Source organism: Citrus clementina, unplaced genomic scaffold (genome assembly GCF_000493195.1).
Source record: "Citrus clementina cultivar Clemenules unplaced genomic scaffold, Citrus_clementina_v1.0 scaffold_4, whole genome shotgun sequence".
Classification (NCBI taxonomy): Eukaryota; Viridiplantae; Streptophyta; class Magnoliopsida; order Sapindales; family Rutaceae; genus Citrus; species Citrus x clementina.
Genome location: NW_006262274.1, coordinates 25,353,968 through 25,367,402, shown reverse-complemented (window position 1 = coordinate 25,367,402; position 13,435 = coordinate 25,353,968). Strand labels below are relative to the sequence as shown.

Here is a 13,435-nt window from a genome sequence, read left to right as displayed (position 1 = left end):
TTTGCCTGAATTTATGCCTTCTCCAGCTACAGTTGTGCATTCTCCCTTTACAAGAGATGACCAGACTCATTCCTCAACTAAAAGTTTTGAATCTGAGTCGATGCCAACCGGAACTCATGGATCTGAGCTTGAAACACCAAGGGTTCTTTCAGAGGAGTGGTTAAGTCTTGAGACCTCCGGGCTGTCAGATATTCCTGAGTTGATAAATTCTGCAGAAGCTGACGTAAGTACTTGTGTGTTTATTAAACCGCTGGTTCTGAGCAGATTCTTACTTGATGATATACAGGTGTCTCTTCCTTTTTTCAACTATTAAATGCATTCTGCTATTAGCAGTTAAAAATCATGGTTCTGTCTGCTTTGATATGTGATGAATATGATATTAGGTTTGATGGCTTGCATCATCTCATCCCATTGCTGCTAAATTAGGTATAGGACCTTGGCTAATTAATTATTCAACTGACACTGAACTGTAATGCCATAGGATCTTTCTTTTCTGGAAGCAGATAACAATACATCAACGGGTAAGCAGTTTGATTTTCTTGGTTTCTTCAATGATGTTGAAAAAATGCAGAAATTATTAGATGCCTATGTTTGGTTTTGTGTATTGTAGATAAATAACACAGTTGTTAATGGCAGGATCCCAAGCACATCAAGGAGTTGAGTCGTTGTCTGTGAGAACTCGGTAATGCCATTTATTTTGAAAATAAGAAACTTTGATTCCGGAGGACAACTTACCTTTTGTTGGAAGTTAATCTATTTTGTCATTATTATGCAGGGCTGTGGCACAGTATCTTCAAAGACAATCTCCTATTACCCCATCCTCTGAAGGCTCCACTGATCTCAGTTTGAACAAGATCTTACAAGGGAAAACAAGGAAGTTATGTGCACGAATGTTCTTTGAGACATTGGTAAGTATTATAAACTCTCTTAAGCATGTGTATGGATTGAACCATTATTTGCTACATTGAAGTTAAAAGTTTTCTTTTTAAATAGTATTGTTGAGCACACCTATGATTTCCTGGTCAACTACAGGTTTTGAAGAGTTATGGACTTCTTGATGTGGAACAAGAACAGCCTTATGGTGATATTACTTTGAAGTTGACTCCTAAACTGTCGAAGACCGATATATGAGGCTACTACATAGAAATCAGCTTTCGGTAAATTTTGAAGGAAGTGGAGGAAAGGAAAATTTTGATGTTAATAAAGCTGCTTTATGTTCTGCTAAATTATAGTTCAGAGAAGGCGGAGGGGAAAATTTTGTAGATTTTGTAAAGATAGGTAGTCTCAAATCGCTTACGCAGATGCTAAAGTTGGATGCTAATTTAATCTAATCAGCTGTATGGATATGGGTTACTGTAATTATGTTGGCTCATTGGTTTGTCTCATATTTTACCAATAAAATGATTAGTTTTGGAGTTGACTTTGGGAGATTTTTAAGATTCACAGTTCTGAAATTAATACGTGCATATCCAAACAGCCAAACTTTACAGTCAACAACAGTATTCAGTACCATGTAATCTCTCGTTGTGCTTTTTCATGTATCAACCAAGAATCAAAATCTCTTCAGGAACAGGGCTGATATGCTTAACAGTTGAGATTTATAATTGTAAAATGCAATGTCATCAGTAGACACTTTATTTCATTGGCCACTGAAGGGCAACGTCGCTAGCCAGCATTAGTAACATGCATATAAAACCAGCAAAAATGCCAAGATAGATTGAAACCAACCATATAGGATTCTTGTGCATCCTACAAATGGGAAACCATCAGAACTTAATCGGCAGAAAGAAGGGCTTTGATTTTGTGCTCGAGATGGGCTTCATGGTCTTCAAGACGGCCGCTGACTATGTCATTTTCCCAGCGGAAGAGTGTCGGAACTCCCGTCAGTTTGAACCTTGAATTAACCCTGAATGGGTGCTGAGGATTCCTCCATGTTGGTCTATCCCCAACATAAGCCTGCAGCAGTGCGATGTCATCTGGTGAAGCTTCCAGGGTTTTGTAGATTACAGGTTCAGCTCTCACGCAATCTAAAACAGTGCACAGGGACAAAAACAAATTATGGTTGGTTTTTTTTTTCCACCACCAAGTGGCTTTTTGCAATATCAAATATCAAAAGTAGAAGAGACGATTATTTTTAAAAACTCCTTCGCTTCACTAGAGACAGACCAACGGTGGGTAAGTGTTGAAGAAGGTACACTCTAAAAGTTGATTCCAATCGAACTATAAATCCAAATTACTTAAAGTTCCAATAGAAAAAATTAGGGTTTTTTTTTTTCCCTCCCTTCTGGTATTATTGTGTTCACTACGAATGAATTTACAGAAGTACTTTCGCTTCTGCGAGCATTAACCACACCGTATCCATAGTTCATGAATCTCCTAACAACACCTTACTTACTACTAATCAATACAAGGAATGTATAATTAATCATATTTGATTGAAAACACAGGGAAATAGAAATTATATATATATATATATAAAGAGTATAATTACATACTCACACTTACAGCAGTCGGATTATTTTAAAAAAGGCAAAAATGAAACGCCCTAAACATGAAGAAAAAATAAGGAAAAAAATTGAAAAGAAAAATTCAGAAAGGAAGTACCAGGGCACCAGCTGAGAGAAGTAGAGGGATCTTTGTCCGCGAGAAAAAGAATGAAATTGGCTTTATTTTTGGGCGCCTCCGATTTAAACTTGTCAAAGACATTGTCGAAGCTTGAGACTGTTGCGTCCGACAAGTTGAGCGGCATTTGGATTTGGCTGGCCTGGCCTCCTTTCGATTTCTAAGATGGAATTTGAAATGATCTACGGCAGTAAGACTATGATAAAACTATAAAAGCTCGAAAAATTCGATTCTAGGTTCTAGCGTACGCAGAACGCGTAATTCCATCCATTTCTGTTCAATTCCTTAAATGCCCCCGAGACGAATCGAAACTCGATTGCTAATTTGCTATGTTCATGCGGCTGCCTCGTTTATGGTGAAATTACTCTTTTAAATTTTTTTTATTGTATGTTTTTTAATAGTAGTTTATTAATAAAAATTAATATTTTATTTATTTATTGATAATTAATTAATTTATTCAGAAGAGAGAATTACAATTTATAATTTGTTATATTTTGTTATTTTTACGAGATAGAACGGTGAGACATTTCCACCAAGTGCTACTGCCGAGAAAAAGATGCTTTCCCCAAGAAAATGATTCATTTCAATTAATTTCCATGAATACGATGGCAGTGGCCAATGGGCGGCAGGGTGGGTGCTGTGACAATAATATTTAATACACGTTTAATTTCGTTGATCCACCAATTCTTTTCCTTCCTTGCTCAGCAAGTTCATTTGACTCGTGTTCTTTACTCTTCCATCGGCTTTTGGACTTTGGACTGTAGAATTAATAATTAATAATGTTGTCTATGACTATGTACAGGAAAGGAGATAAGATATATTATCAAATTTTGAAGTAGACACGTAAAAGCTTCTCCAGTACTCGTTATGTCTAAGTCTTTTCCTTGCTCGGCAAGTTCATTGACTAGACTTGCTCTCTACATCCATTTCTCTTTTATCTTTCGCTTTATATATCTTAAGAGAGTCCATCCATCCATCCATCCATCCATCCATCCATCCATCTTCAATCGCATGATATATCAATCTTCTTCTTCTTCTTCTTCTTCTTCTTTTTCTCATCAAATTTAATTTTCTGTAGGTAATTAATTGAAGCACAAGAAAAGAGAAGAGAAGAGAATAGTTAAGATTAATAATTTATTGTACGTATAAATAATGATGGGTTTCTTTTCCAACTGTTTTATGGGAGGACGAGTTTCCAATGATGCAAAAGCCAGCCCAAATGTGAAAGCGGAAGTGAAGGGTTCTTCATCAGTTGATCAGAAGAAGCCTAAGGGCAAATCATCTAGATCTAGTAACAAACCTCCAATCCTAGTTTCTTACTTCCCTGTCAATTCTAACATGAACATGTCTCGCTTGTAGCCGTAGTTGTGGTGGTAGCATACTGTCTGAATTGAAATGGCCAGAAGATACATACCACTGCATTGATTTGGTTCAGCCCAAACAAATATTGAGCCCAACCCATAATCAAGCAAGGAGTGAAAAAAATGGCGTGGCATCGTTACTTAAGCTGATCTCATTCTCATGTCAAAATGTATCATGATGATGATCGAGTGTATATTGTATTCTATTGTTGTACCATTTATGTAATCTTTCATCTTTAATACATAATTCTATGTATAAGTTCTCAATTACAAAATACAAAAATAAATTGAAAAATTGAACCTCTGTTGCTGCCCAGGATCGAACTGGGGACCTTTAGTGTGTAAGACTAACGTGATAACCACTACACCACAGCAACCTTGCGGCTTGTATTTGACTAGATTAGTTAAAAACATAAAAATAATAGAAAAGGAGCATATAATTAAACGATCAAAGTATGGACTGACGACAACTAGCTAGCTGATAACGAAAGCCATCAACCCCCACCATGTATATTTACATAATAAAAGAAAGTCTACCATACACAGGACCGTTAGTTCACTAAAATCTCATCAATTGAAAAGTTGGGTTCCGATTTCTGAAAAGCATTTGATTTGATTCTGAATCTCTTAATTAGCGGCTCTTCTCACTGCCTTTTTGGGCTGTTTCATGCCTTCATCTGGTTCAGGCGCAGGCTCGTTGAAAGTGTCAAATAATGGAGGTGGCCTGGTCGCGAAAGAGGCTTCATCCGCGGAGGCGTACACACTCAAAAGCAAATCAAATTCAAAATCAAAAATCATCAGGAGCTCCCAAGACTAGTGGCTGATTTTCCCACTACTCCACACTTAATTCTCTCGCTTGTAGTGCATGCATAGTATTATTGCACAGGATGATGATGATGATGATGATGATCCAGCAAAGAGCAAGATCACTACATGTATAATATAATTTCTTTCAGAATATGTCTAGTAACTTAATTTCTCTCGCCTTCGAATGCTTGCTTACTTAAGTCTTCAAAGTTACTTTACTTCATGTTAATGTACTCATGGTTTGAGTTTAATTAATTGTTTATGTCATGATTTTTTTCGTCATTAATTGTTTCGCCTTTGGGCGAGACTCTCTCCACGTCATTATAACATTGGATGATAATATATGGTAAAACTGTTCAATCCTGAATTTGTCACTTGTTCAAGCAATGGTGAAAAATACCATTTTAAAACGTTTAAAAAAAATAAAAATAAAGGAACAGGTGCATTTTTAAATGGTGGTTTCCAAAAATACGCATGTTTTAAATCCGAATCGAAGGACAACAATTATTGGGCTAGCAGAAAACGTATGGGCCTAGCCTATTACAAAACCCAGGAACTCGAAAATGGGATTGGGCCTCCAATTTGACAACAACTTTTTCACTCGAATAAATAATAAATCAATGAGTAGGACTATTAGCAGCCTGCAACTTTCTTTTCAAACCCCTTTTCTAGCAAAATCTACTTTAATTCCCAAAATATCCTTTTAGATTTTTTTAATTTTTTTATTCAAAAAGAAAGACAATTCAGTTTCTTCCAAATAACTCTAATTACAAATATTATTTTTATAAATTTTGAATTGTTAAATCATACATATTTACTCAAAAAAATTAAATACATGTACGAATTAAGTAGAATTAAAGTGGACTCAAATAACCATTATTTTTTTTAAAATTAAATATAAGTTTAGAAAGTTTTGTAAATTAAAAATAAGTTTACAAAACTTATTATTAGAAAGTTTTGTAAATTAAAGTGGACTCAAATATAAAAATTGTAAAAGATCTTGATATAAGTTGTATGGTGTATAGAGTTAAAAAGAGAAATATAATGGTATAACTAAATTTATTTTACCCTTTAATGTAATTACAATAGGAGAGGGGTTTTATAAGGATCATAGAGGGGTGCAAATAGTTATAACTCTAAATCAATTAATAAACAGACAAGAGATTACACAACCTATAAAAGTCGAAACTCTCCAAAAGGGACACACGGGGGGGAGAACATGAAGAATTCATAAATTCAACAAGTATGTCACGTATCTACGAACGGGTACCAGCCCCTCCAGGCCCCAAAAGGCAAAAGCGTAGTTATGTTAGTTTATTATTATTATTATTTAAAATAATAATAATAATAATAATAATAATTAAAAAAAAAAACAAAACAAAACAAAACACACTTTGGTAATGGTATGCTGTGGCGGCGCGGCCTTTGCCTTTTGCCAATTGCCAGTTTGCCTCCTCATCATCCCGAAAAAAAGTAAACAACTCGAAATCAAACACAAACTCTCCTTTGCTCTTCTGTCATCTCTGTGTTACTGCTATTGTTATATGCTTATTGTATTCATATGAAATTTGTGTGTGTATATAGACTAGACGCGTTCGGTCTCTCTATTCTGTTCTTCGTAAAAGCACAAACACAAACCCAAAACTCAAAAACTTAAAAGAAAAAGATATGGCCCTTCTTTACAGGCTCTCCTTTTCTTCTTCTTCGTCTCCTCTGTCTTCAGCTTGCAATAGCATCAAACAATTCAATCCCATTAATCCAAAATCTTTTATTTGTTCTTTACACTTCAGCGACACTTCTTCTTCTTCTTCTTCTTCACCGTTTACGGAGAAGCACTCATTCGAAAGGTACCAAAGGGACCAATGGGTTTACAGTAGTCTACAGCACAATCGACCAGAACCCACCTCGCCTTCTGTTTCTTTAGATGCAGACTCCACCAGACGAAATGATATCGCATTGCAGTTGCCAGAATTGAAGAAGCTGCTTCAGGTGCTGAGGGAGAAGAGGGAAGAGGACCGTGTTGGTGCAGAGAAATGTGGGCCAGGGAATGTCTACTTGGTGGGCACTGGACCTGGAGACCCCGATCTTTTGACTTTAAAGGCCATGAAAGTCATTCAGAAAGCTGACCTTTTACTGTATGACAGATTGGTTTCAAATGATGTTCTTGATTTGGTTGCCCCTAATGCTAGGCTTCTCTATGTTGGCAAGACTGCTGGGTATCACAGCAGAACCCAGGTTTTTAACTTCTTACCCTTTTTTTTCGCTTTCTTTCTCTTTTATTTTATTTTATTTTAAAACATTGAGAAATTTTGTTTCATGTTCTGTTTACGTAGTGCATAACCGAATTGAGCCTGGTTACGTTTTTCTATTGATTCTCTAGCTCTATTTCTGTTGTTGATTCATTTCTATCCAGATTTTAAGTCTTTTCATTCTTCTGTGGATTGGGCATTTGCGTTTTTGTTTTCTTCTAATCGCTTAATTGATTGCAGCTTATGGGAGCTTTTGGGAATTGAGTGATTGAGGGGTGAATTGGGTTTTTGAGTGGGCGAAAGGATTTTGGTTCTTCTTCTGTTTGATGCCTCTGATTGAAGCCAAAAAACTGTTTTTTGCAGGAGGAAATACACGAGCTGCTTCTGAGTTTTGCTGAAGTTGGAGCTACTGTTGTGCGACTTAAAGGAGGGGATCCACTGGTGAGTTTCTGTTTACTGTGTTATAAATGATTGAACTCTAATATAATCTGCTTAGGAGTGCAATGTCATGTGGTGATTAGTAGGAACTTCCTCTCAAATATGTAAGTTGGATTTATTTAGGTATTTGGGAGGGGAGGAGAAGAGATGGATTTTCTGCAGCAGAAAGGGATTCAAGTGAAGGTTATCCCAGGTAAAACCCACACCATCGGTGTTTCTCCCATTCCAACAGCATTCCTCTTTCTTTTTTCATTGCTAGCGTAACCAAATCAATTCTTTTTTCTGGTTTAATAGTTTGGTTGTTGTACTCGTTGCTTCACAGGTATCACTGCTGCCTCGGGGATAGCAGCAGAGCTGGGGATTCCATTAACTCATCGGGGTGTTGCAAATAGTGTTAGATTTCTCACAGGGCACTCTAGAAAAGGTGGAACGGATCCTCTATTTGTAGCTGAAAATGCAGCTGACCCTGATTCAACCTTGGTTGTTTATATGGGCTTATCAACTCTCCCTTCTCTTGCCCTGAAGTTAATGCATCATGGTCTCCCACCACATACCCCGGCAGCTGCAATTGAGAGAGGAACGACACCTCAACAACGCATTGTAAGCATGATCCTCAGTTTGCCAGCTCTCGCGTGGGTTTGCATTTATGTTTATGAATGTCCCTCTGCTTGTTTCAATCTATTATGTCTATTTATGTGCACGTCTAGATAGGAGTCTTATTTACGTTAGTAGTTTATGCACCCTGGGCTAGATTGTGCTCAGCTTTCCATCTATTGAGTAGCTTTTACACACCTGCTGTTTCTACATTGTAAACATCACTAAAACATGGCATATGAGTAGACATAATGCATTCAGGAAGTACCATTGAAGATGGATATAAAAGTAATATAAGGTTTCACATATGACTTTCTGGTGTTGTTGATGGCACTAATTTTACTTCCATCTGTAATTGTGCAGGTTTTTTCAGAACTGAAGGATCTTGCTGATAAAATTGGAGTGGAAGAACTGGTATCTCCAACTTTGATCATCATTGGGAAGGTCGTTTCTCTTTCACCATTTTGGCCGATTTCCTCTAAAGAAGCACCCTGTTTGGCCGAGGCTAAATAGACATTTGAGGAACTCAGAAAGTTACTGCTGTCTGAGTATGGTTTTCAATCAGTTCCAATGTGCAAATACCTGTCTAACAAGTCAATTTTGTGGTAAAGCTAATTACAGCTGCCATGCCGGTGTTAAGTCAGGGACAAGCTGTGCTACAGCAGAGATACAAGATTCTTGTTTAGTCTTACAGATTAATCGACTTTCGTACTGAAAGTCCTAATTCAGTTTTGAATATTTCATTCCTAGAGAATAACAGAACGGGGAGCTTTCCTTTTATCCCTACTAATGAAAAGCTAAAAGGTAAAGCCCCGTTATCCAATCTTCTGTGTTGGGTTGGTTTGAGCTGGGGATGATACATTCTCAACATTGAGTTAGAAAATTTTTCTTCACAAGCCTGATTCTTAAAGGAAGCTTATCAATGTAACTCTTTACAAAAATTTGTAATGTTATGATTTTAATTTATCCAACAAAATTGTTTTGCATCTGTAGTAAAATTGATTTTAATTTATCCAATAAGATTGTTTTGCATCAGTAGTAAAATTGTTTTACTTGCGTATGGCAGGTCTTGCTTATCAGTGACCTGCAGATATGTGCAATCATGCTTGTCTACATAAGCAAGTGGATGATGAGTGCGGGTGACAGAAGCAAGTGATTTGGAAGATGCGTACAAGTTAAATAACTGACATTTGTACGCTGTTTACAAGTCGCATTTTTTTTATTAATTATTTTTTGGGGTAACTAAAAATATATCAGTGCCTAATTTCCATCACACAGCAGATTTATTAGTTTCTGTACTAAAAATTACCAAATGCCATTGCCATCATCTTCCCAAACACGGTTAAAATGCCTTTTTCACTAAAGGCAGCGGCAAAACATGTTGGCTCGTTTGATTGTTTGAACGAATTGAAAGCAAACCAAACGTGGAGCTGGTAACAGGCTGGAGATGGAAGTTAATTGTTGGCAAAGAAAACAAGCAGGACCTTCCCTTTCTTGAAAGTGTTGGCTCTTTATCAGTTACCCACACATTCCAGTTTTTGATTAAGATGTTTGCCAATTTGCCTCCATGCTGCTGCGAGATCCACAAAACCAAAGTAGAATTACAAAAACAAATGACAAATTGACAGAATGACAATAAAACACAACTGAAATGGTTCTGGGTCGGGGGAGAGCAATATCATCAAATAACAATTGCATTTTATAATATTATATGCCGGTGAATCTGTGGTACATAGGTATGATACAAGGAATGAATAGAGGAACTAATCTGAACTGCAAAAGGAAAAGAGGGAAAAAAAATAATCCTATATAAAGAATTAAAGAATATGGTATCCTGTGGAATTTATATGCACACATAAATTTCTATATATACTTGCAAAAAGGTCATTGCTTGCCCTGATTTTCTTAAAAAAATGCTGCTGGAAAGAATCTTCATTGCCCTGAAATCCATTGCTTTGTAGTTTCCAGACATGGAAAGAATCTTCATCGCCCTGAAATCCATTGCTTTGTAGTTTCCAGACGGGCTCAAATCCAAGGTATTTGCCAAAAAGTTTCAACTTTTGGCAGCAAAGTATATAATTAGCACAGTGTGATCACCATGTCAGAAGACTTCAAAATCAGATCACGAGGAATGTGCATGTGAATCATTGCACATACACTCAGGGACAGGATACTTGGTAACATCTCTTCCAGCTTTGCTAGTCCTGAGTTCAGGTTGCCCCAAGGATTCACTGTGCAACTCCTTTATGATTCTGTTGAACTCTGCTTCAGGGAGGGAAGAGTTTAGGAAATAATGAAGCATGTCTTTTGTTTGGGGTTATATACTTCTTGTGCCCTGCATACGCCCTGTGTCCCTGTATCAACAATAAGATATTAGTTTACTGAAACAGCTAATTAGGTAGAAATTATACAAAAATTATAATCTACTACAGTACAATTGCTAAATAAAATTAGGAGCATTGATAATACCCAAGTAGTAACAATGACTTTACCTGAATCGCATGGCCCATATTTCCTCCATGAGAAGGCATGAAAATGTCACTGTTTTCGGAAACAATATAGTCAATAGCAGCCATAAGTGAAGCTTTGTTTGCAAATGGTTCTAGCTCACCAGGCAAGGCAAGATCTTCTTTATTGTATAAATGGGGAAACTCTGTGATTAGTGGCAGTAGGGCCTCTTTTCCACCCAATGGTTCCCCTCCCGCCCAGTATATTCTTGCAATCTTTGGAGCTCCAAGGGCCTTAAGCAACCTGAAATTATATTACAAAGCGCAATTCAGAATTCAGCCATCAAATTCATAGATATGAAATATCACATATGCATATTCCAAAAGTAAGTTCTCACCTAGTCACCTCCACGGCGTTCAAGGGGCAGAGACCAGCAAGCTTTCGCTCATGATAAGTCATATTTGACCTGGCAGTTAGAAGCTCTGGCCTTTGTTTCCTCTCATTGCTGATCATCTCGTCATACTCGGGACCAGGAAGACAGCCAGTCCTCACCCATACGTCCTTCTCCATTCTTAAATGAAGAGAAAGGTAGGGTCCTTTGCTTCGCATCCTCTCAGCAAGCTTGTTACCAAGTTGCAAAATTGGTGGGGCAAACCTCAATGCATGAAAAGCCACCTGAATCCAAACGAAGAAGAAGTTAAAAGCTGAAAAATTAGGAACCTCAGACAGATTTTGGAAGAACAATGAGCTGACTATATTAACCACAAACAGGATGTAATGCTACAAATCAAATAGATTGACAATCCAAAATATGAATCAGTAAGCAGCATAGATGATTTGAATCTGTAGCAAATGGTGCAAGTTTCCACACGAAAATAGAAGACAAATGGAAAAATGATTCTAGGATACCTTGCAGCGAAGCTTCTGAAGATCAGAAGGGAGATCTTTAGAGAGCCTTGAATCTAGACCGCGTAAAAGTAGAACCCCTTCTCTGTTCAACTGCCAAAAAAACAAAAACAAAAAAAAAAGAATTCACATATCAGATCCACTGAGTCCACTGGCATCCACTTAAAGACATTAATTATTAACCAACAGAATGGTCCAAAATCCTATAAATAAAACAAACATGATTCAAGAAATGAAGACATTGAAAATTGGTTTGTTTAGAACAGCTGCAACACTACAATTGTTCACAAGACTTGTAAATAAGAAAGTGTCCTTAGTTGCTGAGAACATATTCAATTGAAACAAACATTGTGCCCAACAGCCTAATTGTCTAACTTGTATGAGATTGAAGCCATTAAATCACTGTTGACGGGTTCTTGAGCTTAGGGTACAACTGAAAAATTATCAGGCCAATGACAATGTTAGGACTTTGTAAAACCTACTGCAATTTGCAGGCCATCAATAAATTCTATTGAAAGAAGGAAAAAGTTATCCCTTTACTACTAAGTCAAGCTCTTCTAGTAAACAAATTTGGAAGAGAAATTGAACAATGCATACGTTCAAATAGCAAAATGACAAACAAATCTTACCCTCCTAAGATAACGAGCACGAATCCATTGAGGGGATACATGAAGTGGAGTCCTCTTCTCCTCCACTGGCCTAGTCATTATATGTGTTGATGGCAATGAAGAAACTATCCTCACATCATTTGCAAGGACGCTCTTGAAGTGCTCCAAATCAAATATATCAGAAAATTCACTGCAACCATCAATCAAATGGGGAAAAAAAACATTAAACATCATGTTTAGTGGACGTAAATAATGAGGATTGAGCTAATGCTAGGGTGGCAATTTGTTTACCTTTCATCACCCCAAATGACATTGACTTGCAAAATGGGAACAACAAGAGCAGCACCAAGAATCCTAGCAATGACGACAGCATCAACAATCTGATTCCTCTGCTGATTCATTCCACCCGAGACCACCACCAATAAATACTTTCTCCTATCTTTCACAATCGCATCACTATACTTTCTATACTCACGGCTGAAATGCAGGCAGGGCCTATATCCCATTCCGTCCGGTTGCTTCCAAAACTCACTCTCCTCTGAATCTTCAAAGCCTTTTGAGACCAAAGCTTGTGATTCATTAAACCCCTTCAAAATCTCACCTTTTTGGCCATTTTGTTGCTCGTTTGAAGCGAAACTCGCATGGGATTTCTCGTTTGAAGCAAATGAATCCTGTGGGCTTGTTGTGAAGCAGGGATACGGCGAGAAAGGGATCGGAGGATCAAGATTAAAGCCAAGCTTTAACATCCCAAAAAGGCCAACAAGAAAGAGAGTCAAGAACCAAAACCTTGTGTTCTTGTAAGAGTTAAATGAAAAGAACTTCCTGCTGAAGCTGCTTTTTGAAGGTTTTTTGGGAGAAACAAGAAGCGATTGAAGTGAAGAAGATGATAAAGAGTTTATTATCTGAGAAGGAACTGAAATGTAAGAGAGCTGCTTCTTTAGTTTTGCCATTGCACAAAGCTAGCTAATGAACTCTTTTCTTTTTGTCGTTCTTCAAATAAAAACGCTTTCGCTCTTTACTCAGCGTTTAACGGCGGGTTTTGTTGTTGAGAAAAGAAGGGGGAGGAAAAAAAAAAAAAAAACGTGTCTTTGGACAGAGGAAATGAGGGGGTGGGCGGCGGGAACGCGAAGTCTAATGGGTGTGTACGCGTTCTTAAAAAGACGAGATGGAAGTCATCAGCTCAGCTGGTTTTGAATTTTCTGTTGATTTTTTTTTTTTCATGAATACTGATTATACGTAATATTATATTGTATTATATTATACAGTTATTTATAATTGTTAGAATAATAAATTATTATATTAATATTTATAATCAAATATATAATTAAAATTTATATTATTATATTAAATTTTATAAAAAAAAATACCTAAATAAATAATATTTACTCACTGCTTCACTTAT

The 13,435-nt window shown here is 36.9% G+C and overlaps 4 protein-coding genes and 1 non-coding gene across 6 annotated transcripts in view; 2 read left to right on the top strand and 3 right to left on the bottom strand.

Annotated features, from left to right (window-relative positions):
- The window catches only part of LOC18044545 (sister chromatid cohesion 1 protein 3), a 4,446-nt gene extending 3,086 nt beyond the window's left edge, over window positions 1-1,360 (top strand). Inside the window, exons 8-12 of the mRNA XM_006439001.2 lie at window positions 1-223; window positions 482-521; window positions 637-682; window positions 776-908; window positions 1,033-1,360. The exon at window positions 1-223 is cut by the window's left edge and continues 301 nt beyond it. Coding sequence (XP_006439064.2) covers window positions 1-223; window positions 482-521; window positions 637-682; window positions 776-908; window positions 1,033-1,131 — 541 coding nt within the window. The 3' untranslated portion in view covers window positions 1,132-1,360. The remainder of the gene's footprint in view (window positions 224-481; window positions 522-636; window positions 683-775; window positions 909-1,032) is intronic.
- Window positions 1,361-1,576: 216 nt separating this feature from the next.
- On the bottom strand, window positions 1,577-2,945 carry LOC18044543 (thioredoxin-like protein Clot). Its single transcript, XM_006438999.2, has 2 exons — window positions 2,605-2,945; window positions 1,577-2,027 (listed from the first exon to the last, which is right to left on the bottom strand). The coding sequence occupies exons 1-2, from the start codon at window positions 2,747-2,749 to the stop codon at window positions 1,774-1,776; spliced, it is 399 nt and encodes a 132-aa protein (XP_006439062.1). The 5' UTR covers window positions 2,750-2,945; the 3' UTR covers window positions 1,577-1,773.
- A 1,342-nt stretch (window positions 2,946-4,287) lies between these two features.
- On the bottom strand, window positions 4,288-4,360 carry TRNAV-UAC. Its single transcript has one exon. It is a non-coding gene; the product is annotated as a tRNA-Val (tRNA).
- Window positions 4,361-6,192: 1,832 nt separating this feature from the next.
- LOC18044541 (uroporphyrinogen-III C-methyltransferase) lies at window positions 6,193-9,072 on the top strand. 2 transcript variants are annotated; one of them, XM_006438997.2, is made up of 5 exons: window positions 6,202-7,025; window positions 7,403-7,480; window positions 7,601-7,670; window positions 7,800-8,077; window positions 8,435-9,072. In XM_006438997.2, the coding sequence occupies exons 1-5, from the start codon at window positions 6,459-6,461 to the stop codon at window positions 8,582-8,584; spliced, it is 1,143 nt and encodes a 380-aa protein (XP_006439060.1). In that variant the 5' UTR covers window positions 6,202-6,458; the 3' UTR covers window positions 8,585-9,072. The 2 variants fall into 2 exon arrangements, with proteins under 2 accessions (XP_024041236.1, XP_006439060.1); XM_024185468.1 differs by lacking the exon at window positions 8,435-9,072 and having other exon boundaries at window positions 6,193-7,025; window positions 7,601-7,737; window positions 7,800-7,962.
- A 677-nt stretch (window positions 9,073-9,749) lies between these two features.
- On the bottom strand, window positions 9,750-13,198 carry LOC18043268 (O-fucosyltransferase 20). The gene is given in 7 exon segments (XM_024185467.1): window positions 9,750-10,374; window positions 10,376-10,425; window positions 10,564-10,822; window positions 10,917-11,194; window positions 11,429-11,518; window positions 12,055-12,223; window positions 12,325-13,198. Coding segments are annotated over 7 exon segments (1,686 nt in total). The 5' UTR covers window positions 12,984-13,198; the 3' UTR covers window positions 9,750-10,193.
- Between the last annotated feature and the right edge of the window lie 237 nt (window positions 13,199-13,435).

Excerpts from the sequence above, each read along its gene's own strand:
- LOC18044543 (XM_006438999.2), bottom strand. The coding sequence starts at position 2,749 with ATGCCGCTCAACTTGTCGGACGCAACAGTCTCAAGCTTCGACAATGTC. Across the intron at positions 2,028-2,604 it reads TTCTCTCAGCTGGTGCCCTG|ATTGCGTGAGAGCTGAACCT; the intron begins GTACTTCCTTTC and ends GCACTGTTTTAG.
- LOC18044541 (XM_006438997.2), top strand. The coding sequence starts at position 6,459 with ATGGCCCTTCTTTACAGGCTCTCCTTTTCTTCTTCTTCGTCTCCTCTG. Across the intron at positions 7,481-7,600 it reads TTAAAGGAGGGGATCCACTG|GTATTTGGGAGGGGAGGAGA; the intron begins GTGAGTTTCTGT and ends GGATTTATTTAG. Across the intron at positions 7,671-7,799 it reads TCAAGTGAAGGTTATCCCAG|GTATCACTGCTGCCTCGGGG; the intron begins GTAAAACCCACA and ends GTTGCTTCACAG.